The sequence below is a fragment of the Myodes glareolus genome, chromosome 2, assembly GCF_982192425.1.
Source record: "Myodes glareolus chromosome 2, mMyoGla1.1, whole genome shotgun sequence".
NCBI classification, from domain to species: Eukaryota; Metazoa; Chordata; class Mammalia; order Rodentia; family Cricetidae; genus Myodes; species Myodes glareolus.
The window spans coordinates 95,144,680-95,165,918 of NC_142027.1; the positions used below are offsets into that span (position 1 = coordinate 95,144,680).

The 21,239-nt window shown below is 38.0% G+C and overlaps 1 protein-coding gene across 5 annotated transcripts in view; it reads right to left on the reverse strand.

Moving 5' to 3' along the window:
- The window catches only part of Spidr (scaffold protein involved in DNA repair), a 242,950-nt gene that overhangs the window by 142,356 nt on the left and 79,355 nt on the right, over nt 1–21,239 (reverse strand). For all 5 annotated transcript variants that reach the window (XM_048452445.3, XM_048452444.3, XM_048452443.3 and 2 more), the window contains exons 7-8: nt 20,306–20,406; nt 10,361–10,580 (exon numbers count right to left, since the gene is read on the reverse strand). In XM_048452445.3, the coding sequence (XP_048308402.3) occupies nt 10,361–10,580; nt 20,306–20,406 (321 nt within the window). The remainder of the gene's footprint in view (nt 1–10,360; nt 10,581–20,305; nt 20,407–21,239) is intronic.

The window sequence follows — 21,239 nt, forward strand, 5'->3', positions numbered from 1 at the left end:
CCGCATCAGATTTACCAGGAACTTACAGCTTCAATAAAGTAAACAGATTTTGCAAATGGATTAGAGCACCTCCAGCTTTTTCCTTTAATGACTGTTTGTCAGCAGAAAAACCTTTATACGTTCCAAGTATATAAGTGACTATATAATTCAAACATCTGCTAATAATCAAAAAAATCTATTTTTAAAACATTCTTAGATGCCATTTTAGTTTTATTGAAGAAAAAAGCACAGTTGCTGCTAATGAGATGGGTGTGTTTATTTTCACATGAAGAATTAAATCTTGACTGAATAAATGTATGACACTATAGGATAGAGAGCATCTTCAAAATTGTGCAGAGCTGACTGATACTTTTTTTTTAATTGCTAATGCCCCCGCCTATAAGATAGCTCAGTGGGTGAGGATGCTTGCCACCAAGCTTGATGATCTGATTTCAATACATGGAATTCATGTGGTAAAAGGAATACATACATACACACACACTGTATGACATGCATGCAAAGGTATGCACACACGTGCACATAGACATGTGCACAAATAAATATAAAATAATTATAAATGCTGAGAACACAACTTTGCACAAATACATAATTCAGAAATATATTTAAGATCACTTTAAAAATTGCTGGAAATTCCTTCCTAATCTTAAGTCAAAATACAAGTTCAACAATACGAACAGCACTTTTTAACTTTAAAAAATTCATTCTTTTGAGAATTTTATATTTATATAGGCACAGAATATATTTTGATCATGTCTACCTTTCACCCACATATTCCTTGCAGACACATCACCACCAAATCCCTATTCTAATTTCAAGTCTTTTTTTTTTCTTAACCTACTAAATTTAACTAGTGCTGTCCATATGTGCATGAGTGTTGATTCCTGACTGATAAGATTAAAGGTATGCACCACTATACTTGGCTTGGAGCTTTTTTAAAATGGAAGACAAAGAATATTTTAAGGGAACTGTAGATGGAAGTTTCCTGTCTCGGAGATGCTCAGTTCCAAATACTGGGCAGTTGCTACCCAAATTATCACACAGAGGCTTATACTAGTTGTAAGTGCTCAACCAGTAGCTCAGGCTTATTATAAATTAGCTCTTGCACTTAAATCAATCCATTATACTTATCTATGTTTAGCCACATGGCTTGGAACCTTTTCTCAGTAAGACATTCTCATCTTGCTACCTCTGCATCTGGCTTGTGGCTTGCAACTGTGTCTCTGCCTTTACTCTTTCCAGAATTCTCCTAGTCTGGTCACCCCAACTATATAGTTCATGCCTGGCTACTGGTCAATCAATGTTTCATTAAACCAATGTGATTGACAAACCTTTACAGTGAACAAGAGCATTATCCCACAGCAGGGAATACTTTGGAAACCTGTACTCCATTAAATAGAAAAATCAGAAAGAATTGACTTAATTTCTTGATTCTTCTAACTACCTATGTTAAATAAAGAGATGAACCTAAGCAGACACATAAAAAAGGAGATTAGAACAGTATCAAAACCCTGCTAACTGGAAAAAAAAGAGCACAGGCTGAGATGGATTCAGAATTCTACCAGCTGTTCAAAGAACTAGAATCAATTCTCCTTAAATGCAAGGAAAGAAAGGAGGGAAGGAGGCAGGGAAGGAAGGAAGGAAGGAGGGAAGGAGGGAGGGAGGGAGGGAGGGATCACTCACAAAATCTATGGATCCAGTATCACTCTAACAACAAAACCATATAAAGACATAAGAAAACACAAACTACAGATATATGTAAAAGATCCAAAGTTTTTAACCAATAAAGTTCTACAAACAATTCCATTGAAGCGGTAGAGTACAAAGATCAGTTGCCTTTCTACACACTAACAACAAACACACTGAGAAAGAGAACATGGACACATTCTTATGCACAACAACACAAAAGACAATAAAATAGATTGGAATAAACCTAACTCAAAAGGTGGGAGACCCCTATAATAAAATTCTTCTAAGAAAAAGATTAAGAAAGACATTAGAAAACGGGAAGGCATCACAAGTTCATGGATTAAAAGAATTAAAATTGTAAAATTGATCATTCATTCTACTAAAAGCAATTTATAGATTCAATGTTATTCTAATAAAAAACCCCAATATACTTCACAGAAATTTTTTAAAAATCCTAAAATTCATATGGAAGCAGAAAAACATCCTGAAGAGCCAAAGCCACTTTGAACAAAGAATAATATGAGACGAACACCATTCCTGACTTGGGGATATATTATAGAGCTATTGTAATAAAACCAATATGGTACTGGCACAAAAATAGACATGTACACCAGTGGAATAAAATGTAAGACTGAAACATGAGTAAACATAATGTCAAATATTTGAAAAAGAATAAAATGATACATTGGAAAAAGAGCATCTTCAGTATATGGAGTTGGGAAAACTGGATGCCCACATATAATAAAAAGAATGAGATTAGACTCTGTCACTCTGCACAAAGAAATAGCTCCAAGTATATCACTTACCTTTATTCAAACCTAAACTTCTGAGACTGCTAGAAGAAAACAGACATAGGTGTGGAATGTACTTTCAGAATAGGCATCTATTTTTCCAGGAATTAACACCAACAACTGACAAGTGGCATCTCATAAAACTAAAAAGCTTTTGTTCAGTAAAGGAAACAATTGAGCAAGTAAAGAAAGAAGTCCAGAGAATAGCAAAGAACCTTTGCCTGCTAAACACCTGGCTGAGAATTTGTACTCAGAATATGCAAAGAACTTAAGGAAGAAATAATAACAGGAAAAAATAACCAATTTAAAATGCATTAGATCTATGATGTCAATCTGCTGGTTCAAAAGCACTCTGTCAAGACACATAGCTATGAATGTGATTCAACACAAATCATGACTTTCTTAAAACATGAAAATGAGGGATTGGAGGTAGGAATCTAAACAAGAGTTCTCAATAGAAGAAATGAAGATGTGTAAGAAACGCTACCAAAGGTATTCATTATCTGTAGCAATTACTGAAATGTAAATTAAAACATTTTTGAGATTTCATGTTACCCCTGTAAGAATGACAAAAAATTAAACAAACCAAAAACCCAATGACAGCAAATGCTAGGGATGTCATGGGGAAGGAGGGGCCTGCATTCACTGTCCATAGGAATTCAAATCAATGCAGCCACTCTGGACATCAGAAGAATATGAAGAATCCTCAAAGAAACTAAATATAGAACCAGGTATTCCACTAAATATGAACTAGGTATTCCACTCCACGGTATAAGCCCAAAGCACTTGACAACTGCAGAGGAATTTGTTCTAATCACAATGGGTAGGAAAGAAAACAGCTTCATGTTCTTCAACAGAAGAATGGATAATGGAGATGTGTACATATACACAATGGAATACTATATTCATCTGTAAAGAAAAGTAAAACCATGAAATCGGAAGGTAAATGGGTGGACCTAAAACACGTTATATTCCAGGGGAAAGCCACAGGTTTTCATTCAACTGCAGTTAATAAAAACAAAACGAGAAAAAGAGAAAGAGATTGATTTTCAATCTTTTAAAATATACTAAGACTGAGCATTAAAGCAACCAGATTGCCCAGCCCAAATAGAAATATCTACAATGTAACCTCTATACCTAAGGCTCAGGAAATATCATGGCAAGGGGGTAGAGCGAACGAAAGAGACAGAGGACTAGAAGGCCTGCTTCCATGGTATCCCTAAAACATGACAAGTTATATATACCAATGAAGTCTTAACAATGTGGCTGACTATACAGTTGTATAATGACAATTCCAACAAGGTGACATTCCAACATGGGAAAGGGAATATCACAAGGTTCATCCTCTGGAAAAAAAATAGCTACAGTAATCAATAACTCCTGAGAGAATCAGTTTTCTCTAGAAATGAGTTGCCTGATAGGCTATTCAATCCCAAACGACCAGCTCTAAAAACATGTACATATGAGCACCACTAAATGAGCAAAGTTGGTTGTGAGTGTCTATGTATAACAACTATAATCATGAATTTAAAAAGGAATGGAGGATTAAGAAGGAATTTAAGAGTGAGTTATAGAGGGAGAGGGATGGGTACAAATAATGTAAATACAGTATTCATGTGGTGTGGGATTCCCCTCTGTACGCTGTGAATGTTATATTACCATTGGTTAATAAAGAAGCTGTTTTGGTCAATGGCTTAGCAGAGTAAAGCCAGGCAGAAAATCCAAATAAAGATATAGAGAGAAAGTAGGCAGAGTCAAGGACACCATGTAGCTGCCAAAGGAGAGAGACACCAGACCATTACTAGTAGGCCAAAGTCTTGTGGTGATAAATAGATGAATAGAAATGAGTTAATTTAAGATGTAAGAGCTAGCTAGGAACATACCTAAGGTATTGGCCAAACAGTATATAATTAATATAGTTTCTTGTAGTGGCATTTCAATTGTATTTTAATAAATAAAGACTGCCTGAGGATCTGAAAGCAGGGCAATCCCACTGGTCAGCCTTAGAAACCGGGTTATAGTGGCACACACCTTTAATCCCAGTAGCCACAATGACACGCACCTTTAATTTCAATAGCCACACTACTTGCCAGAGAAACTGGGTGGTTCACACCTTTAATCCCAGCCCTAGAGAGGATTATAAAATCGGAGGAAATAGCTCTCAGACACAGTCTCATTTAGAGATTCTCGGAGGCAGGATTGCCATTTCAGAGTGAGGTTGAAATAAGAGCCAGTGGCTGGCTGTTTTGCTTTTCAGATCTTTACGTTGAACCCCAATTTCTCTCTCTGAGCTTTTATAAATCGTGCTTCAGTTTCTGTATAATTATTCAGGTCTGGGCAGCTGGGAAACAAATGAACAGTCCCATTTACATTCATGTTTGGAATTCTCAAAACAATTTAAAATTTCAAACAAAAGAACTGAAAATTAGTTTACCAAAACAAAATACCACAGATTGAATGTATAAAAACTCCCACATAGTTCTAGATGTTAGTAACCCAAGCTGTCAGTGGGATGTTGTTTCCAAACACCTCTGCCTTGTTTTATCTCTCACTCAGAACACCCATGGCACTGTCTCTGGGTAAACTATCTTGTTAACTTTCCTTATTGTACGAACAGCTGCCATGCTGATTAGGACTCATTTATATGACAATGTTACCTTAATTACCCCTTAAAACCTATCTACAATAAATTACATCCCAAGACATAAGGGAGATGGGATTTTGTCGTATGATCATCATGGGAACACAACTCAGTCCTTGACTTATACAGTCTAACCCAGAGAATATTCTGTGTGCTGGTTTTGAACTAAGCATTATACATCTGTATTATACTGCTTCTTTGAATACTCTATTTCCTTAGTGGTTTTCCATTTGCTTTGTCCATTATTTAAAGCAGGGCACTGAAGTCCCCATCAAATATTATAGAATTGTTCATACCTTGCCGACTGTCAATTTTCACTTCATATTTCAGAATTTCACTTCCTTTGTTAGATCAAAAAATATTCAGAATTGGCACGTCTTTGGCTATATTGTATCTTTAATGAATGTAATCAATTATCTCATAATCTTTTAAAATTTAAATTTCTTTTTCTCTGACAATATAGTCCTGCCAGTATTCTTTTAATTAGAAGTTGTATAGAATATCTTCTCTATCCTGTCAGTATCAACTTCCTCATGAGTCTTTTTAAAAAGTGTACACAAATAGTTCATGGTTCTCTAACAAGTCCTATATACAATACTCTGGCTTTTAATAATTGAATTTTAAGTTCTCATCCCCTGCACTGAGACAGACTTCAGGATTGCCTGAAGTCTGAACCCAGAATTCCAAGCAGAACTTCATTCAGGTAAGGAATACTAAAGCCAGTTCACCTACACCTTCCCTGTCCCATGTCAGCCAGATTCTTACCAATAGGCCTAGGACTGTGTGGGGCTAGAACCTGGAATCTACTTAGAGACCTCAACACCCTTCTCAAGACTGTTCGACTATCAGCAAGAACCCGAGGATCTGGGACTGTTTGTAAGTCTGAACCCAGAGCTTCCCAAGCCAGAACTTGAGGTAGCGAATCCCAAAGCCAAGAGCACACTAGCCATCACCAGGCCCACAGGATGATGACCAGAACCATATGGAGTCTGACCATGAACCTATTTAAAGATGTCCAGAGTAACTCCTCTCCCCTGACCTGCTTTCCAATCAGCTACCTCACTCATCTAACCAACTTAGGACTGCTTGACCTCTGATTCCAGAGTTCTAAGCAGAACTTCAGCTTGCAATCTAAACCTGAGTCTTAATTTATTCAGAACTGCCAGTCAGCTCACCTGCATGCCCACCATCAGCTACCACTGTTCACTGTCAGTCCCTAGAACCTCACAGAGCTCTACTCAAAGGAAAAGAAACTCCCGAGACAAAATATAATCAAACATTACATGCATAGATCAAAGAAAGGATAATATATGCTGAAATTGAAAAATACCAAGTAAAAATATAGGCAAGCCCATAAGAATAGCACCTGACTTTTCAGCAAAAAGCAGAACAATACAACAAAAACTGATCAATAAAACCTCTACCACATCTACAAGAAACAACAAAAAACAAACAAACAAAAAACGGAACAATATTTAGGAAAAAAATCTCAATGTTAAATGTCCCAATTGCCTAATAAAAGGACACAGGTGAATAGATGGAGTAGAAAAAACAATTCATCCTTTTGCAACTCCAAGGCGTGCAGCACACCATTGGGCAGACACTGCATTAGGGTAAAAGGATGGAACAAGACAGCAATTTAGATATTTGCCAAGATGGACTTCAACCCAAAAGTAATCAGAAGAGACAGAGATTCCTTGTGGATTTCTCAGCCATCTATATTATGTTCCCTCCCTCCCTCCTTTTCTACCTATCCCCTCTCCTTTCCTAAGGAGGCTCCCTTTCCCTATTTCCCAATCAGATCGCTTGTCTCCTTCTAGTCCCCTTCTTCTGTAATAACCTTGGCACTATTAGTTGTTCCCTAATTGGACTAAAAATTGCTTAACAAGGACACTATGCCAGATACTAGAAACCTAGCTAACTGCACAGTGCTAGTGGAGTCATGGTTACTGAAGAGAATCTACAACCATTAATTCATTAAATTACCATAGTACTTAAAATAATCTATAAACATTTGTCCTTATGCCCACACATAAGTGTAGTCTTCACTCCTCATCAAGGACATTTCTCTTTGCAACAGAGGAAGACCATTACAATTTTAGAGGCAAGAAAGATGGCTCAAACAGTTAAGAATTCTTACTGCTCTTACAGAGGACCCAAGTTGGATTCCTAGCACCCAGATAGGGTAGCTCACAACAGCCTATGACTCCAGCTCTCAGGAATCTGATTCCCTCTTCTGACCTCTGAGGGAAACTGTAGTCATGCACATACACTCCCCAAATCTTCACAGATACATTTGAACATGCATAATTTTTTAAATGTTTTTAAAAATTCTATGTCTCTATATAACAATATATAATTCAGTTCAAGAAGTTCCTCAGGATATGGCTATTTATGATCCTTTGGACCATGTAGAGACAGAAAAATCAGTTGATTTACATTGCCACAGAATTAAAGTACTCAGCAGAAAACATGTTCAATCTCAGGGTAGGTATAAGGGCTGAACCAAGTCCCTACAAAACTCCTGTATTGAAGCCCTAGGCCCAGAGCACTAAATGATAATTAAGTTAAAGTGAGGCCTGTAGGGTGGGCTCAATTGAATCAGACAAGTCCTTAAAAGGATGAGAAGTCTGTTCATGGATAGACATCAGGGGTAGACACACACAGGAAAGGTCCTGAAAGTGATACCAAGTGCATTATGTTCCAACAGCCAAGGAGAGATTCAGAGGAAATCTATCTTTCTGGTACCTTGACCTTGGCCATCATAATCTATTGGGAGAAATAAATTTCTATTGTTTAACAAGATAAGGTAGCAATTTGTTAAGGCAGCCTGAACATACTAAGTAGCTAGTGCAAATTTATCTGTTACCAATGAGAAGATGACCAAAGTTGAACAGTACTGTCTGCACAGCGCAGGAGACCTGGATTGTCTCACCTGTCTAGGAATTTTATGGCTTCTCCTTCCCTAGGGGACTTTGAATACTGGCCTGTTCTTTGTGATAGGGACATCTGGTGCAGGAGAATTGTCTGTAATCTGTCAATCATATTTTAAATAAATGCTGATTGGTCAGGCAGGAAGTATAGGCGGGAAAATCAGGCAGGAAGTAGAGGTGATGCAATGAGAACAGGAGAATTCTGGGAAGCAGGAAGTTCCCTCCACCATTCCTGCCCAGACCACCGAAGAAGCAACATGTGAGCTGACAGCTGAAAAAGGTACCAAGCCATATGGTTAACATAGAGAAGAATAATGGGTTAATATAAGCTACAAGAGCAAATAAGAAGACTGAGCTAATGGGCCAATCAGTTTTATAACTTATAGAGACCTCTGTGTGATTTTCTTTGGGGCTTGCCAGCTTTGGGGTACCAGGCAGGACAGAAACCCCAACAAGCAGACCCCTTCATGTTACAGAGATTGTTCTATAAATGAAGATATTATATGCTACTATCACTGGATTAAATACTGTATATTCCAGAAATGTGCAGCAAATAATTTGTTGGGATTCTAAGGGTGTACTGGCTTGAATGAGAATGGACTTCAAGAACTCACACATTTGAATACTTGGTCACTAGTTGGTGGAACTGATTAGAAAGTATTAGGAGATATGGCTTTGCTGGAGCAGGTGTGTCAGTAGGGATGGGCTTTGAAGTTTCTGAAGACTCCTTCCATTCTGAATTTGTCCTGTGGTTGTGTCTCAAGAAGTAAACTCTCAATCACTTTATCAGTGCCATGCTGTTTGCCTGCCTGCTGTCACACTACCCGCTGTGATGGCTATGACTCTAATCCTCTGAAACTAGAAGCCTCAAATAAAAATTTTTATGCTATCTTGGTATCATATCACAGCAATAGAAAATTAAGAAAAAACGGTTAAGCAAGACTTTTAAATAAAAGTAGGTAATATATTAAAGGCCCTAGCAACATTTAGAGGCATCCAAATGCTGTGTCTTACTTGGCATCACTAACACTTAGAAGAACTTCTTTTCTGCGTTTGTAGCTACTGATTACATTTATACATCTCCCCTCACTTCCTCCCACCCTCCTTTTCTCTCTCTTTCCCAGTATTAGGAAAGGAATTAAGGTTTATGCATGCCAGGAAGGTGCTTCAGCACTGAGCTCGATTCTTAGCCCTGCTTTCTTTTGAGGTGACCATTTTTAAAAAAGACACACCAAGGGACTCTAGGAAATTCATGACATTACCTTATTTCACATATTTTCACATCTGTAGGTTTGCTAAAATGCCTACTGACAGCACTAAAATCTGTTGCCACTTACCCTGGTTAGTACAAGCATTCTGGAGTTTTTTCCTTGAGAGAAAACCCACTTCTTTCAGCATGGCACAGCATATAGAAACAGGTAGGCTTCACATGTCATTTCTGAGGCAAATACAAGACTCTTTGCAACCCTTCTTTTAAGTCTACACTCCAATTAGGTAGCAAAAAATATTAAAAAAATAAAAACAAAAATATCCAGGAGAAAAGAATGAGGAAAAGTATAAGAAGGTAACAAGACAGGCACTGTACCCATGGTAGCCTGAAGCCCTCTGACAAGTGATCCTAAGAATCATGAAGACATCACTGCAGACCAGAAACGATCACTAGCCATGATGCTCTAAAAGACCTCCTGTCGAAGGAAGGTAAGCTTATGTTTAACATCTGCAGCCAATCCCAAATCCAAGAATCTAGGAATTTCATAGATGAAACCTTCTACCAATAAATTCAATAATTAGTATTTACCAAAAGTAATAAAAGTTTTTTTGATAGTAAAAACTATTCTCCTAAGCAAAAGAAAGCAAATATTAGAACTGCTGTAAATTTTGGTCTAGTAATGATTATTTATTCTCCTGGAGTTCAAACTATAGTATGCATTAACCCGTTCTTTTTACATTTCCCTCTTAAATGACATCAAGAAAAGAATAAATACATATTACCGTATTGTTACATAAGATCGCCTACTACACCTATTTTCCCAGAAAGAATAAGAACAAAAATGGCCAGATTGTAGATCATACAACACACATCATGGACAAAAATCCTCAAGTGGTTGTTTTTCCTACTCCCTAAATCTGAATTATAAAATCTCTGATTCCAAGCGGACACAATTCTATCACATAAGATCCAAGTCACATCCCGGTTTTCCTTTCTTAGCATTTTTCTAACAAAGTCACTGAATTTTTCCTGGTAAAAATGTCTTCCTCTTATGAGGCAAATGCACAGCTGATGATCGGACTCAGCTTGCTGTACTCACCAAGGAGGGAAGATGTAGATGATGTCCTGGGGAAGCCCCCTTAGGTAGTCTGCAGTCTCTCTGGTAAAAAGAACCTTCAGACAGGCTCCCAGTCCAGGAGCTATTCCCCTGGGAGGGCTGGTGGTTGGTGGCCCTGCTAACTGCTCACACACTGCAACTTGCATGGTGCATTCCTCATGTAGCTCCAGAATTTTCACAGTTAAGACACCAGACTTTCTGCCTAGAAGCAGAACAGGCCAAAAAAAAAAAAAAAAAGACAGAAAGAGAAAAAAGGAAAACACATTTAAAAACATAAAAACATCCTACACATTAACTGCTTCTCTGCTTCTGTCAGAAACTATGTACCAGTGACAGCAAAGGAATGTTCATGGACTGCTGGGTGCTTGAGGTATGGATTTAAAAGGGTAGAATTTAATCTGGATTCTAGGAGTGCTTCTCTTATAGAATTGGCCAAACTACATAGATTTCAATTCCTCCATTTTCTCTTCTATGAAACAGATAATGTCACTTGCTCCAGTCAATATCCGAGAGAATTAGAGAATAAACAAAGTGGAACCAATTCAATAATAATTATGGATACACATGTTGTACCAATGTAAAAGCACAAAGAACTGGGAGGGTTAGCTCAGTTACAGAACATTTGCCTAGCGTGAGTGTGGTTCACCTGATAAGATCAAGTGGCTGGAGTGAGGTGGGACATACAAAATATTCCTAATAAAAGTCAAAATCTTTGCAAAGTCCTCATGTTGGGTGTGGTAGATGTCATCTATAATCCTAGCTACTAGACAGACTAAGTCAAGAAAATCCCAAGTTAAAAGCTAATCTGAGTAACACAGGCAACAAAATGGGAAGGGGAAGAAGGCAGAATAGCTGGAAGGAAGTGAAAACACAGCAGGGGGCACACAAAGACAGGCGGGTGATTTCTCCTAGGAGAGACAAAGGCTGCTGTGATTCAGAGGAAAGGTGAATAAAAGGTGCTATAAAATACACACAAAAGGCATAAAGGCAAAAGATTAACATGTGCTATTAGTTGCAGGTAATGAAAATATTTTGTCTTTTTCTATTACTGTTTAATTTTTAAAATACAAAATTAGCTAAGCAGGAATAAGGAAAATAGAGCTGCAAATAACACTCAGTATCACCAGTCTCTCAAACACTGCAGATTAACAGCAAAAAGATCAAAAGCCAAGTTTTAAGTTATATGTCGTTTCACTTCCGTTTCCAATGCTTCCTCTCTTTTGCTTCATTACTTTGTTTTCTTTTCCTCAAGCTCCCCATCCATTCTCCTGACCTAGTGCTAGAGCTCAGATTTGCACAAGGAGCTGGCCCACCAACTTGTCAGGGCACTGTTTAGGATGACTACTTCTCACGGTCTGTACCTGTCTCACCTGAGAATAGGAAGGAAACAGAGTTAGGGAAGGACGTGAGCGTGTACAATGTCAACTTACTGCTGGGCATGATATGAGGAGAAATGGAGATGTAAAGACAAACTTCTAAGACAGCACTGATGAAAGAGCAAGCATGTGACTCTTTAGTAAAGAGTAAAGCACGTGCGTCTTTAATGAAAAGTATTGCTCTTCAACGGAGAACAGAAGAGCAAGCTAGGATCAATGAAAGTCATTTTAGTTTGCATAGTTCTCTAGGGTAAGGCAGCCAAGCAGTGATATAGGAGGTTCTTCTGTCGATGTGTTGCTTTCATTGGTTGAATAAAGAAACTGCCTTGGCCTTTTGATAGGGCAGTACTTAGGTGGGCAGAGTAGACAGAACAGAATGCTGGGAAGAAGGACAGACAGGCAGACTCCATGAAGCTCCTGCCCAAGACTGACGCTGGTTAGAATCTTTCCCGGTAAGCCACGACCTCATGGTGCTACACAGATTATTAGAAATGGGTTAAATCAAGATGTGAGAGTTAGCCAATAAGAGGCTAGAACTAATGGGCCAGGCAGTGTTCAATTAATACAATTTCTGTGTGGTTATTTTGGGTGTAATAGCCGGGCGAGATGAAACAAAAGGACCTGTTCTCCCTACAACAAAGCAGTACCTAGAAAATTAGAGAAATTTAGAAGCAAAAAGAAAAGTGGTCTACAGAGAAACCCTGTCTTGAAAAAGAAGGAAGGAAAGGAAGAGGGAAGAAGAAAGGGGGAGAGAGAGAGAGAGGGAGGGACAGAGGGAGGAAGGAAGGAAGGAAGGAAGGAAGGAAGGAAGGAAGGAAGGAAGGAAGGAAGGAAGGAAGGAAGGACGGACATGAAGAACTACCTATCGGGTAGCAAAATGTAACAGATACTCAGTGGTTACTTTAGAGTACATAGAAACTCATAAAAGGAAAACAATTATAGAAACACACAAATATTATTAGAGCTCAAACACCTATGATTCTATTATTAAAATGCACTTAAAAACATAGGGTGAAACACACTATTACCAACTGTTCATTTTTGGAAGCATTTAGTAAGTACTAACCATATTTGAAATAAGATAACGCCTTCTCAATATCCACAGCACCAAATACCTTTGGGGATAAACAAGTTATTTTATGTTAACTACTATCATGCCCTGAACACCACAGATATAGAGAAGGGACAGCAGTCTTGTCCTCTGGGTAGAGTACTGCCAGGAGTTCTAGGGGACACAAATAAACAATGCCTTTGTGGAATAAAACAAAGCAGTCTCAATTCCACTTACCTAAGAAAGAAAAAGAGCATGGGATAAGGTTTGTCAAATTATCTGCTGGAGGCGAGCTCCTAATTTGAGTCCAAGAGATATAAGTATCAGAGACACTCATTTTACAAAGAATACTGTTTTGCAATCTGGTGAATAGTTCAAAAAAAGGTCATTTCTATGCTGCTAGGGCAATATTTTCCAAAAATGTTGGAGCATTTAATCAAAATATCACATCATCCAGGAAACAGATTGAGTAACTGCCAGAAACAATTACTTAGCTATACTAGAAAGATTAGGAGCCTCAGTCTAAGGAGGAGCTGAACAAAACTGTCTTCTCAATATGACAGGGCTGCTGTACTCATGAACACAGCAGCTCTAGTGGGCTATACAAGACCTGCAGGAAGAAAGGCGCATCAGCACTGTGGCATAGAGTGGGAACGAGTTCTTAATGAGAACTATGGTGAGCTGATGGCTACTGGAGGAGAGCTGGTTTTCTTTCTTTAAATATGCTCCTGGTTGGTTGACCATGTTCCAGTGAACGGCACAACAACTGGGACTATATGGGCAGCACAAATTGTAGTCATGGACTAATATAAAACAACAACAGAAAGAATTCAAAAAAAAAAAAAAAGAACATGGAATTGGGAGAGGTTAAGGAAGTGAGGCTCAACCTGGAAGGAGTTAGGAGAAGAAGCTAGGAGAAGAAGCTGAGAGTGATTATGATCCAAATACACTGTGTGAACATTTTAAAGTATAAATAAAAATATTTTTAATCCTCAAATTAAGAAATACAAATACCTGATTTTGTTTCTCTAACGATAATAGTTAATATAGATATAGTATTAGCTACCTCTGGAAGTACTGGGAATTAGGATCACAGTAAATACATGGTGTAATGCCTGGTCCAGCACATGTGCAATAACTATAGCATTAGCCTTTAAAGACATTCTCAAGTCAGTTTTCTTTTCTCAAGACAGAATAGCTCTGTGCAACAGCGCTGGCAGTCCTGGAACTCACTCCGTAGACCAGGCTAGCCTCAGTTTCACAGATCTGCCTGCCCCTGCCTCCCAAATGCCAGGATTAAAAGCATGAGCCACCATTGCCCAGCTCAAATCAGTTTTCCTATTCAATCTATACCTAACAAACATACAGAAAAAAACAATAAACATACAGAATAAAGAAAGAATATTAATAACTGCAAAGGAAAAAGGCCAAGTAACCATATAAAGGCAGACCTATCAAAATTGCACTCTATTTCTCAATGGAAACACTGAAAGCCAGAAGGTCCTGGACAGATGAGCAGCAGACACTGAGAGACCATGGATACAAGCCCAGACTACTATACCCAGCAAAACTTTCAGTCACCACAGACAGAGAAAACAAGATATTTCATGACAAAACCAGATTTAAACAATATCTATCAACAAATCCAGCCTTACAGAAAGTACTAAAAGGAAAATTCAAACCCAAGGAAGTCAGCTGCACCCACAAAATCACAGTCACAGATAACTTTATAACTCACACCAGCAAACCTCAAAGAAAGAAAACACACAAACACTATCATTGAAAAATAACAGGAATAAACAATCACTGGTCATTAACATTTCTTAATATCAATGGACTCGTTCACCTATAAAAAGACACAAGCTAACAAAATGGATATGAAAACAGGATCCATCCTTCTGCTATACACAAGAAACATACCTCAACCTCAAAGACAAACAAACATTACCTCAGTATAAAGAGTTGGGAAAAGATTTTCCAATTAAATGGACCTAAGAAAAAAGTGGGGGTAGCTATCCTAATATCTAACAAAACAGACTTCAAACTAAAATAAATCAGAAAAGATGAAAAAGGACACTTCATACTAAACACAGAAAAAATCCATCATGATGAAATTTCAAATTTGAACATCTTTGCCCCAAATACAAGAGCACCTATATGTGCAAAAGTAACATTATTAAAGCTTAAATCACACATCAAACCCCACACAGTAATAGAATAGCCAGACAGAAACTTAACAGAGAAATAAGAGAACTAAAATGTCACAATTCAAATTGAATAAACAGACATCTACAGAACATTTCACCCAACACCAAAGAATATACCTTCTTCTCAGCACTTCATGAAACCTTCCCTAAAATTGACCACATACTCAATCACAAAGTAAACCTCAACAGATACAAAAAAAAAAAAAAAATCAGAATAACCCCTTGTATCTTATCAGATCACCATGGCTTAAAGTTAGAATTCAACAACAACACTAATTTTAGAAAGTCTACAAACTCATAGAAATTGAACAATGCTCAACTGAATCAGTCCTGGTTCAAGGAAGAAATAAAGAAATTAAATATTTCCTAGAATTCCACAAAAACAAAAGCATAATATACCCAAATCTATAGGACACTATGAAAGCAGTGCTAAGAGCAAAGTTCACGGCACTAAAGTGGCTACATTAAAAAAAAGAAAAAAAAAAGGAGAAATCTCACACTAGAGAATTAACAGCACACCTGAAAGCTCTAGAATAAAAAGAAACAGACTCACCCAGAAGGACTAGACAGCAGGAAATTGAGGGTTGAAGTCAGTAAAACAGAAACAAAGAAAACAAAATAAAGAATCAATGAAACAAAGAGTTGGTTCTTACAGAAAATCAACAAGACAGACAAACCCATATGCAAACTAACCAAAAGGCAGAGAGAAAATATCCAAATTAAAAAAAAAATCAGAAATGAAAAGGGGGACATTAACAACAGACACTGAGGAAATCCAAAGGATCATTAGGTCATACTTTGAAAATCTGTATTCCACAAAACTAGAAAATCTAAACAAAATGGACAATTTTCTGGATAGGAACCACATACCAAAACTGAATCAAGATCAGATAAACAACTTAAACAGACCTATAACCCCAAAGGAAATAGAAGCAGACATCAAAAGTCTCCTAACTAAAAAAAAAAAGTCCAGGACTGAATGATTTCAGCACAGAATACTACCAGAACTTCAAAGAAGAGCTTAATACCTATACTCCTCAAATTGTTCCAAACAATAGAAACAGAAAAAAAACATTGCCAAACCCTTTTAACGAGGCTAAAGTTACCCTGACAGCCAAACCACACAAAGATGCAACTAAGAAAAAGAATTACAGACCAATCTCCCTCATGAACATTTATGTAAAAATATTCAGTAGAATGCTGGCAAACCGAATCTAAGAACACATAAAAAAAAAATCATCCAACATGATCAAGTGGGGTTTCATCTCAGAGATGCAAGGATGGTTCAATATATGAAAATCTGTCAATATAATCCAACATATAAATAAACTGAAAGAAAAAACATATGATCATCTCACTAGACACTGAAAAAGCCTATGACAAAATCTTAACACCCCTGTATGATAAAGGTCTTGAAGAGATCAGGAATACTAGAAACGTATCTAAACATAATAAAAGAAATATACAGCAAGCTGACAGCCAACATCAAATTAAATGGAGAGAAACTCAAAGCGATTCCACAAAAATGAGGAACAAGACAAGCTGTCTACTCTCTCCATATCTATTAACTATAATACTCAAAGTTCTAGCTAGAGCAATAAGACAACAAAAGGAGATCAAGGGGACAAACTAGAAAGGAAGAAGTCAAACTTTCGCTATTTGCAGATGATATGATAGTATACATAAGTGACCCCAAAAACTCTACCAGGGAACTCCTACAATTGATAAACACCTTCAGTAATGTGGCAGGATACAAGATCAACTCAAAAAAAGAAAAATGAGCTCTTCTGTCTCTCTCTCGAAGAGGCAGCTTCTGTCTCTGTCTCTGTCTCTCTCTTTCTCTCTGTGCCCCTCTCTCTGCTCTTCTCCTTCTCCCCCTTCCCTTCCATAACCCACTAACTAAATATCCACTCTTGCTCTGCATAAAGTGCCTATCGGTCTGTCTCTTGCCCGCAGCTTGGCTTGCTGCATGGGACCAGCCACCTTCAGAGATCTGCGGCATGGGAACTGTGGCATCCCTGCCTGGGACTGACTGCTTTTGTGACCAGCTGCCCGCTGCCTGCCACCACATGGCCTGCTGTCATTGCCCAAGGATCCTGCAGCATTTTTAAATAATCCATTACAAACTTTCTTTTGATGTCCAAGATATAAGGGGATCTGAGATAGCAGAATCCAGCTTCTCTGGCCTTCCAAGAGTGAAGACCTAGAGCTCTCCAAGAATTCTTGAGGTCTTTGGTACCTATCTGGGACTGCTGAGACAGTCATGCACCTAGACTGAGCAGCTACTGAGTTCTCAGTCTCTCCAGGGTGAAAATGGACATTGTTGGGCTACTCAGATCATATCATATAGGTCAACTGAATAGTCTCTCTTTATATGTGTTCATTCTAACAGTATGCTCCCCTAGAGAACCCTGATTGATACTGACATGAACTTTAAATCAGATTCACTGTTTATCCAAAAGCCTTTAAAAGACTGTTTTATCTGACAGAGAATAAAATACCATCTATGAAGAAAAAAAAATGAGCAGCCTTCCTATATACAAATAATAAAAGGTCTGAGAAAGAAATCAGAGAAACATCACCCTTTACAATAACCACATATAGTGGTATATTATTATTACTATTATTATTATTTATTATAAATTTTATTATTTATTATTATAAATCTTGCCTAAAGACTAGAGGCAAAGTTAAAGCTACTACATATCAAGTAATGGTGACACATATCTTTAAATCCAGGATTTGAGAAAAAGGGCATATAGATTTCTGTGAGTTCAAGTCTACCCTGGGCTACACAAAATCAACCAGAAACAAATCCGGGTGGTGGTGACCTACGGCTTTAATCCCAGTACTAAGGAGTCACGCCTTTAATCCCAGCACTAGAAGAAATATGTAACGGGAGGAGAGAAAGGCCCTGTCTGCTTAGTTTGTGGTTACCCAGCCTTGGTAGAGGCAAGAATTCTCTAGTGGTTTGGCTGCTTTATTTTTCTGATTTTTAGGTTGAACCCCAATTTCTGTCACTGGGATTTTAGTATTCATGCTACAGTCACAAATAACAAAAAATATCTTGAGATAATACTAACCAAAGAAGTAAAAGACCTGTATGAAAAGAACTTCAAGTCTTTGAAGAAATTGAAAAAGACATCAGAAAATGAAGAGCTCTCTCATGCTTTTAGATAGGAAAGACTTCAAGTTTTACTACAGAGCTATGGTAATGAAAACAGCTTGGTATGACATTTTGAAATTTGTAGACAAATGGATTGGACTAGAGAAAACTACATTGAGTGAGGTAACCTAGTCCCAGAAAGACAAATATAGCATGTACTCACTCGTAAGTGGATATTAGACATAAGGCAAAGGATAACCAGCCTATATAGTCCACAACCCCAGAGAAGCAAGGAAACAAGAGCCCTAAGAAAGACATACATGGATCCCCCCTGGAAAGAGGAATTAGAAAAGATCTCCTGAGAAAATTGGAAATGGGAGGGGGGAGGATGACAAAAGGGAGGAGGAGATCATGAGGGAATGGGATGGTTGCGATGGGAGAATGACAGAGAGGGAGAGCAAGGAAAGAGATATCTTGATTGTGGGAGCCATTATGAAGCCAGCAAGAAACCTGGCATTAGGGAAATTCTCAGGAATCCGCAAGAATGATACCAGCTAAGACCCAAAGCAATACTAGAGAGGGTGCCTGAACTGGCCATCCCTGGTAATTGGATTGACGACTACCTTAATTGTCATCATTGAACCTTCATCCAGCAACTGATGGTAGCAGATGCAAAGATCCACAGCTAAGCAGTAGCCCAAGCTTCCAGAGACCAGTCCAAGAGGGGGAGGAATAATAATATGAGCAAAGATGTCATGACCATAATGGGGATACCCATAGAAATAGCTGAGCAGAGCCAGTGAGAGCTCACTGACTCTGGAGTACTAGCAAGGGAACCAGCATAGGACAAAACTAGACTCAATGACTGTAGGTGACAGTTGTGTGGCTTGGGCAGTCTGTGGGTCCACTGGCAATGGGACCAGGATTTAGCCCTAGTGCTTGAACCGGCATTTTGGTACCCATTCTTTTTGGAGCGATACCTTGCTCAGCCTAGATATAGGAGTAGGGGCTTGGTCCTGCTTTAAAGTAATGTGTCAGACTTTTTCTTGACTCTACTTGGTAAGCCTTACCCTCTCTAAGTAGATGGGGGGAGGCTCGGATGGGGGAAAAGTGGGGAAGCAAGAGAAAGGGAGGGAGTGTGAACTGGGATGAGTATGCAAAATGAGAAAAGATTGTTCTAAAATTTTTTTTTTAAAAAGTCACAGAACATTTTATTAGTTAACTGAGATGGAAGGGATGTAATAGAAAAAAATCTGTGGATACTATGATTGTTGATTCATTTGAAATACACAGTCAGAATCCACTGACATGCATGTGAACTCAAATCATCCTGGGCATGTTCTTCTGAAAATTAATGCATGTGACTAATTAAAATACTATAAAAGAAAGGACAAAGTGAAGTAAATTAGGATGTGAACAAAGAGTTTGAAATCATTCTTTTGTAGAACAGAGGAATCATCACATCTTCTGCCTCCTTGAGACAGAGTCTTACATAGCCCAGGCTGGCCTCAAATTTCCTCTCTAGTTGAGGATGACCTTCAACTACTATTCTCCTGCCTCCATCTCCTGAGTGCTGAGATTATAGTGTGCACCACCACACCTGACTTACACAGTGCTGGGCAATGCACATAGGATTTCATGAATGAAACAAAAGCATTCTACCAATAGACCTACAACTGTAAATCCTGCAAGTCTTTCTAACAGACGCATTTTCATTTTTGCTTGTACAATCTTCTAGTATTTCACCAAAATTAATACACTATATATAATATATATTTCGAATACACGCTAGAGACCTCCACTGAGATAGATAGATAGATAGATAGATAGATAGATAGATAGATAGAAACATAGATAGATAGATAGATAGATAGATACATAGATAGATAGATAGATAGATAGATAGATAGATAGATAGATAGATAGATAGATAGATGATGGATAGATGGATAGATGATAGATAGATAGATCTTCAGGCTTACATAGCTAGCATTTTACCAGCCCAGTCAGCTCCCACACCCTACCAAAATAGTTTTCGAAAAGTATCCCCCAAAACAAAGACTATTGGAAAGAATTTTTTTTAAGTCACAAAAACATTAACAATAACCTTCATGTATTTGATGTGAGAAAACATTTTTATCTGGAATATTTTGCACCGATCATCTTAGATGTTTATAAAAATCTTACCTAAAGGTGTCATTTGGTAAGAAACACATCGATGTCTCCACAAAGAAATGGCAGATCTCTCACGATTCTGCAGTTCTTTTAGTCTCTCTGCCAGCCCGCCTCTGTTTAATGAAATATAATAAACTATGTTTAAATAAACAGCCCTCATAACAATTGCAGCTTTCACATTCCATGCCCCTCAACCAAAAACGGAGGAAACAAGGAAACCCTTTGTATTATATTCTCTTTCTGTGTATCATTTCCACTTCCTAGTTTTCTTAGCGGTCTATTTCCTGATTCTCAACAAAGCTGAACTGCCATTGTACTCACAGAATTTGACAGCTAAGTAGGTATGGTTCCCTTTCTACACTTTCTTAATTTGTTCACTCCTTAAACATGCTGCGCGTTTACTATGTGCACTCATCACTTGGCTAGGGTTAGAAAATGCTGCATCCTGCTAGGCAAAGAGGGACTCCTAACATGCAAATAAATAAATGCAAAGTGAACTCAGAGCCTCAGACAAGACTGAACTTGCCAAACCGTTGGTGGGCACAATAATAAAACAAGAACATTACTTGGACTCTGTAAGATAATTTAGTATCTACACACTACAAGGATCACAAAATTAAGAAAAATTAAAAATAAAGTTAGAAAAAGGCAAAGCCAGAAAAGGGAGGCGAAGGGGAGAAGGAGGGAAAGGAGTAAAGGAAGGAAAGTTCCATGGATTTTCTGAATTACTTTCTTCTATTTCATCTACTCACCTAACCTAAATTTCTAAATCTGAAGTTTACAAGGTGCTCGTTTCCATTAATTCATGCCTAAGAACCTACCACCACCTAGTAGCCTAACTCCTGAAGTGTTTAGTCTAGCACTTCCCATCCAAAACCTGCTGCTCCTACTACTACCTTGTTTCTAACACTGTAGCGACTTTACCTCCTGATTGGCAATCAGTCTT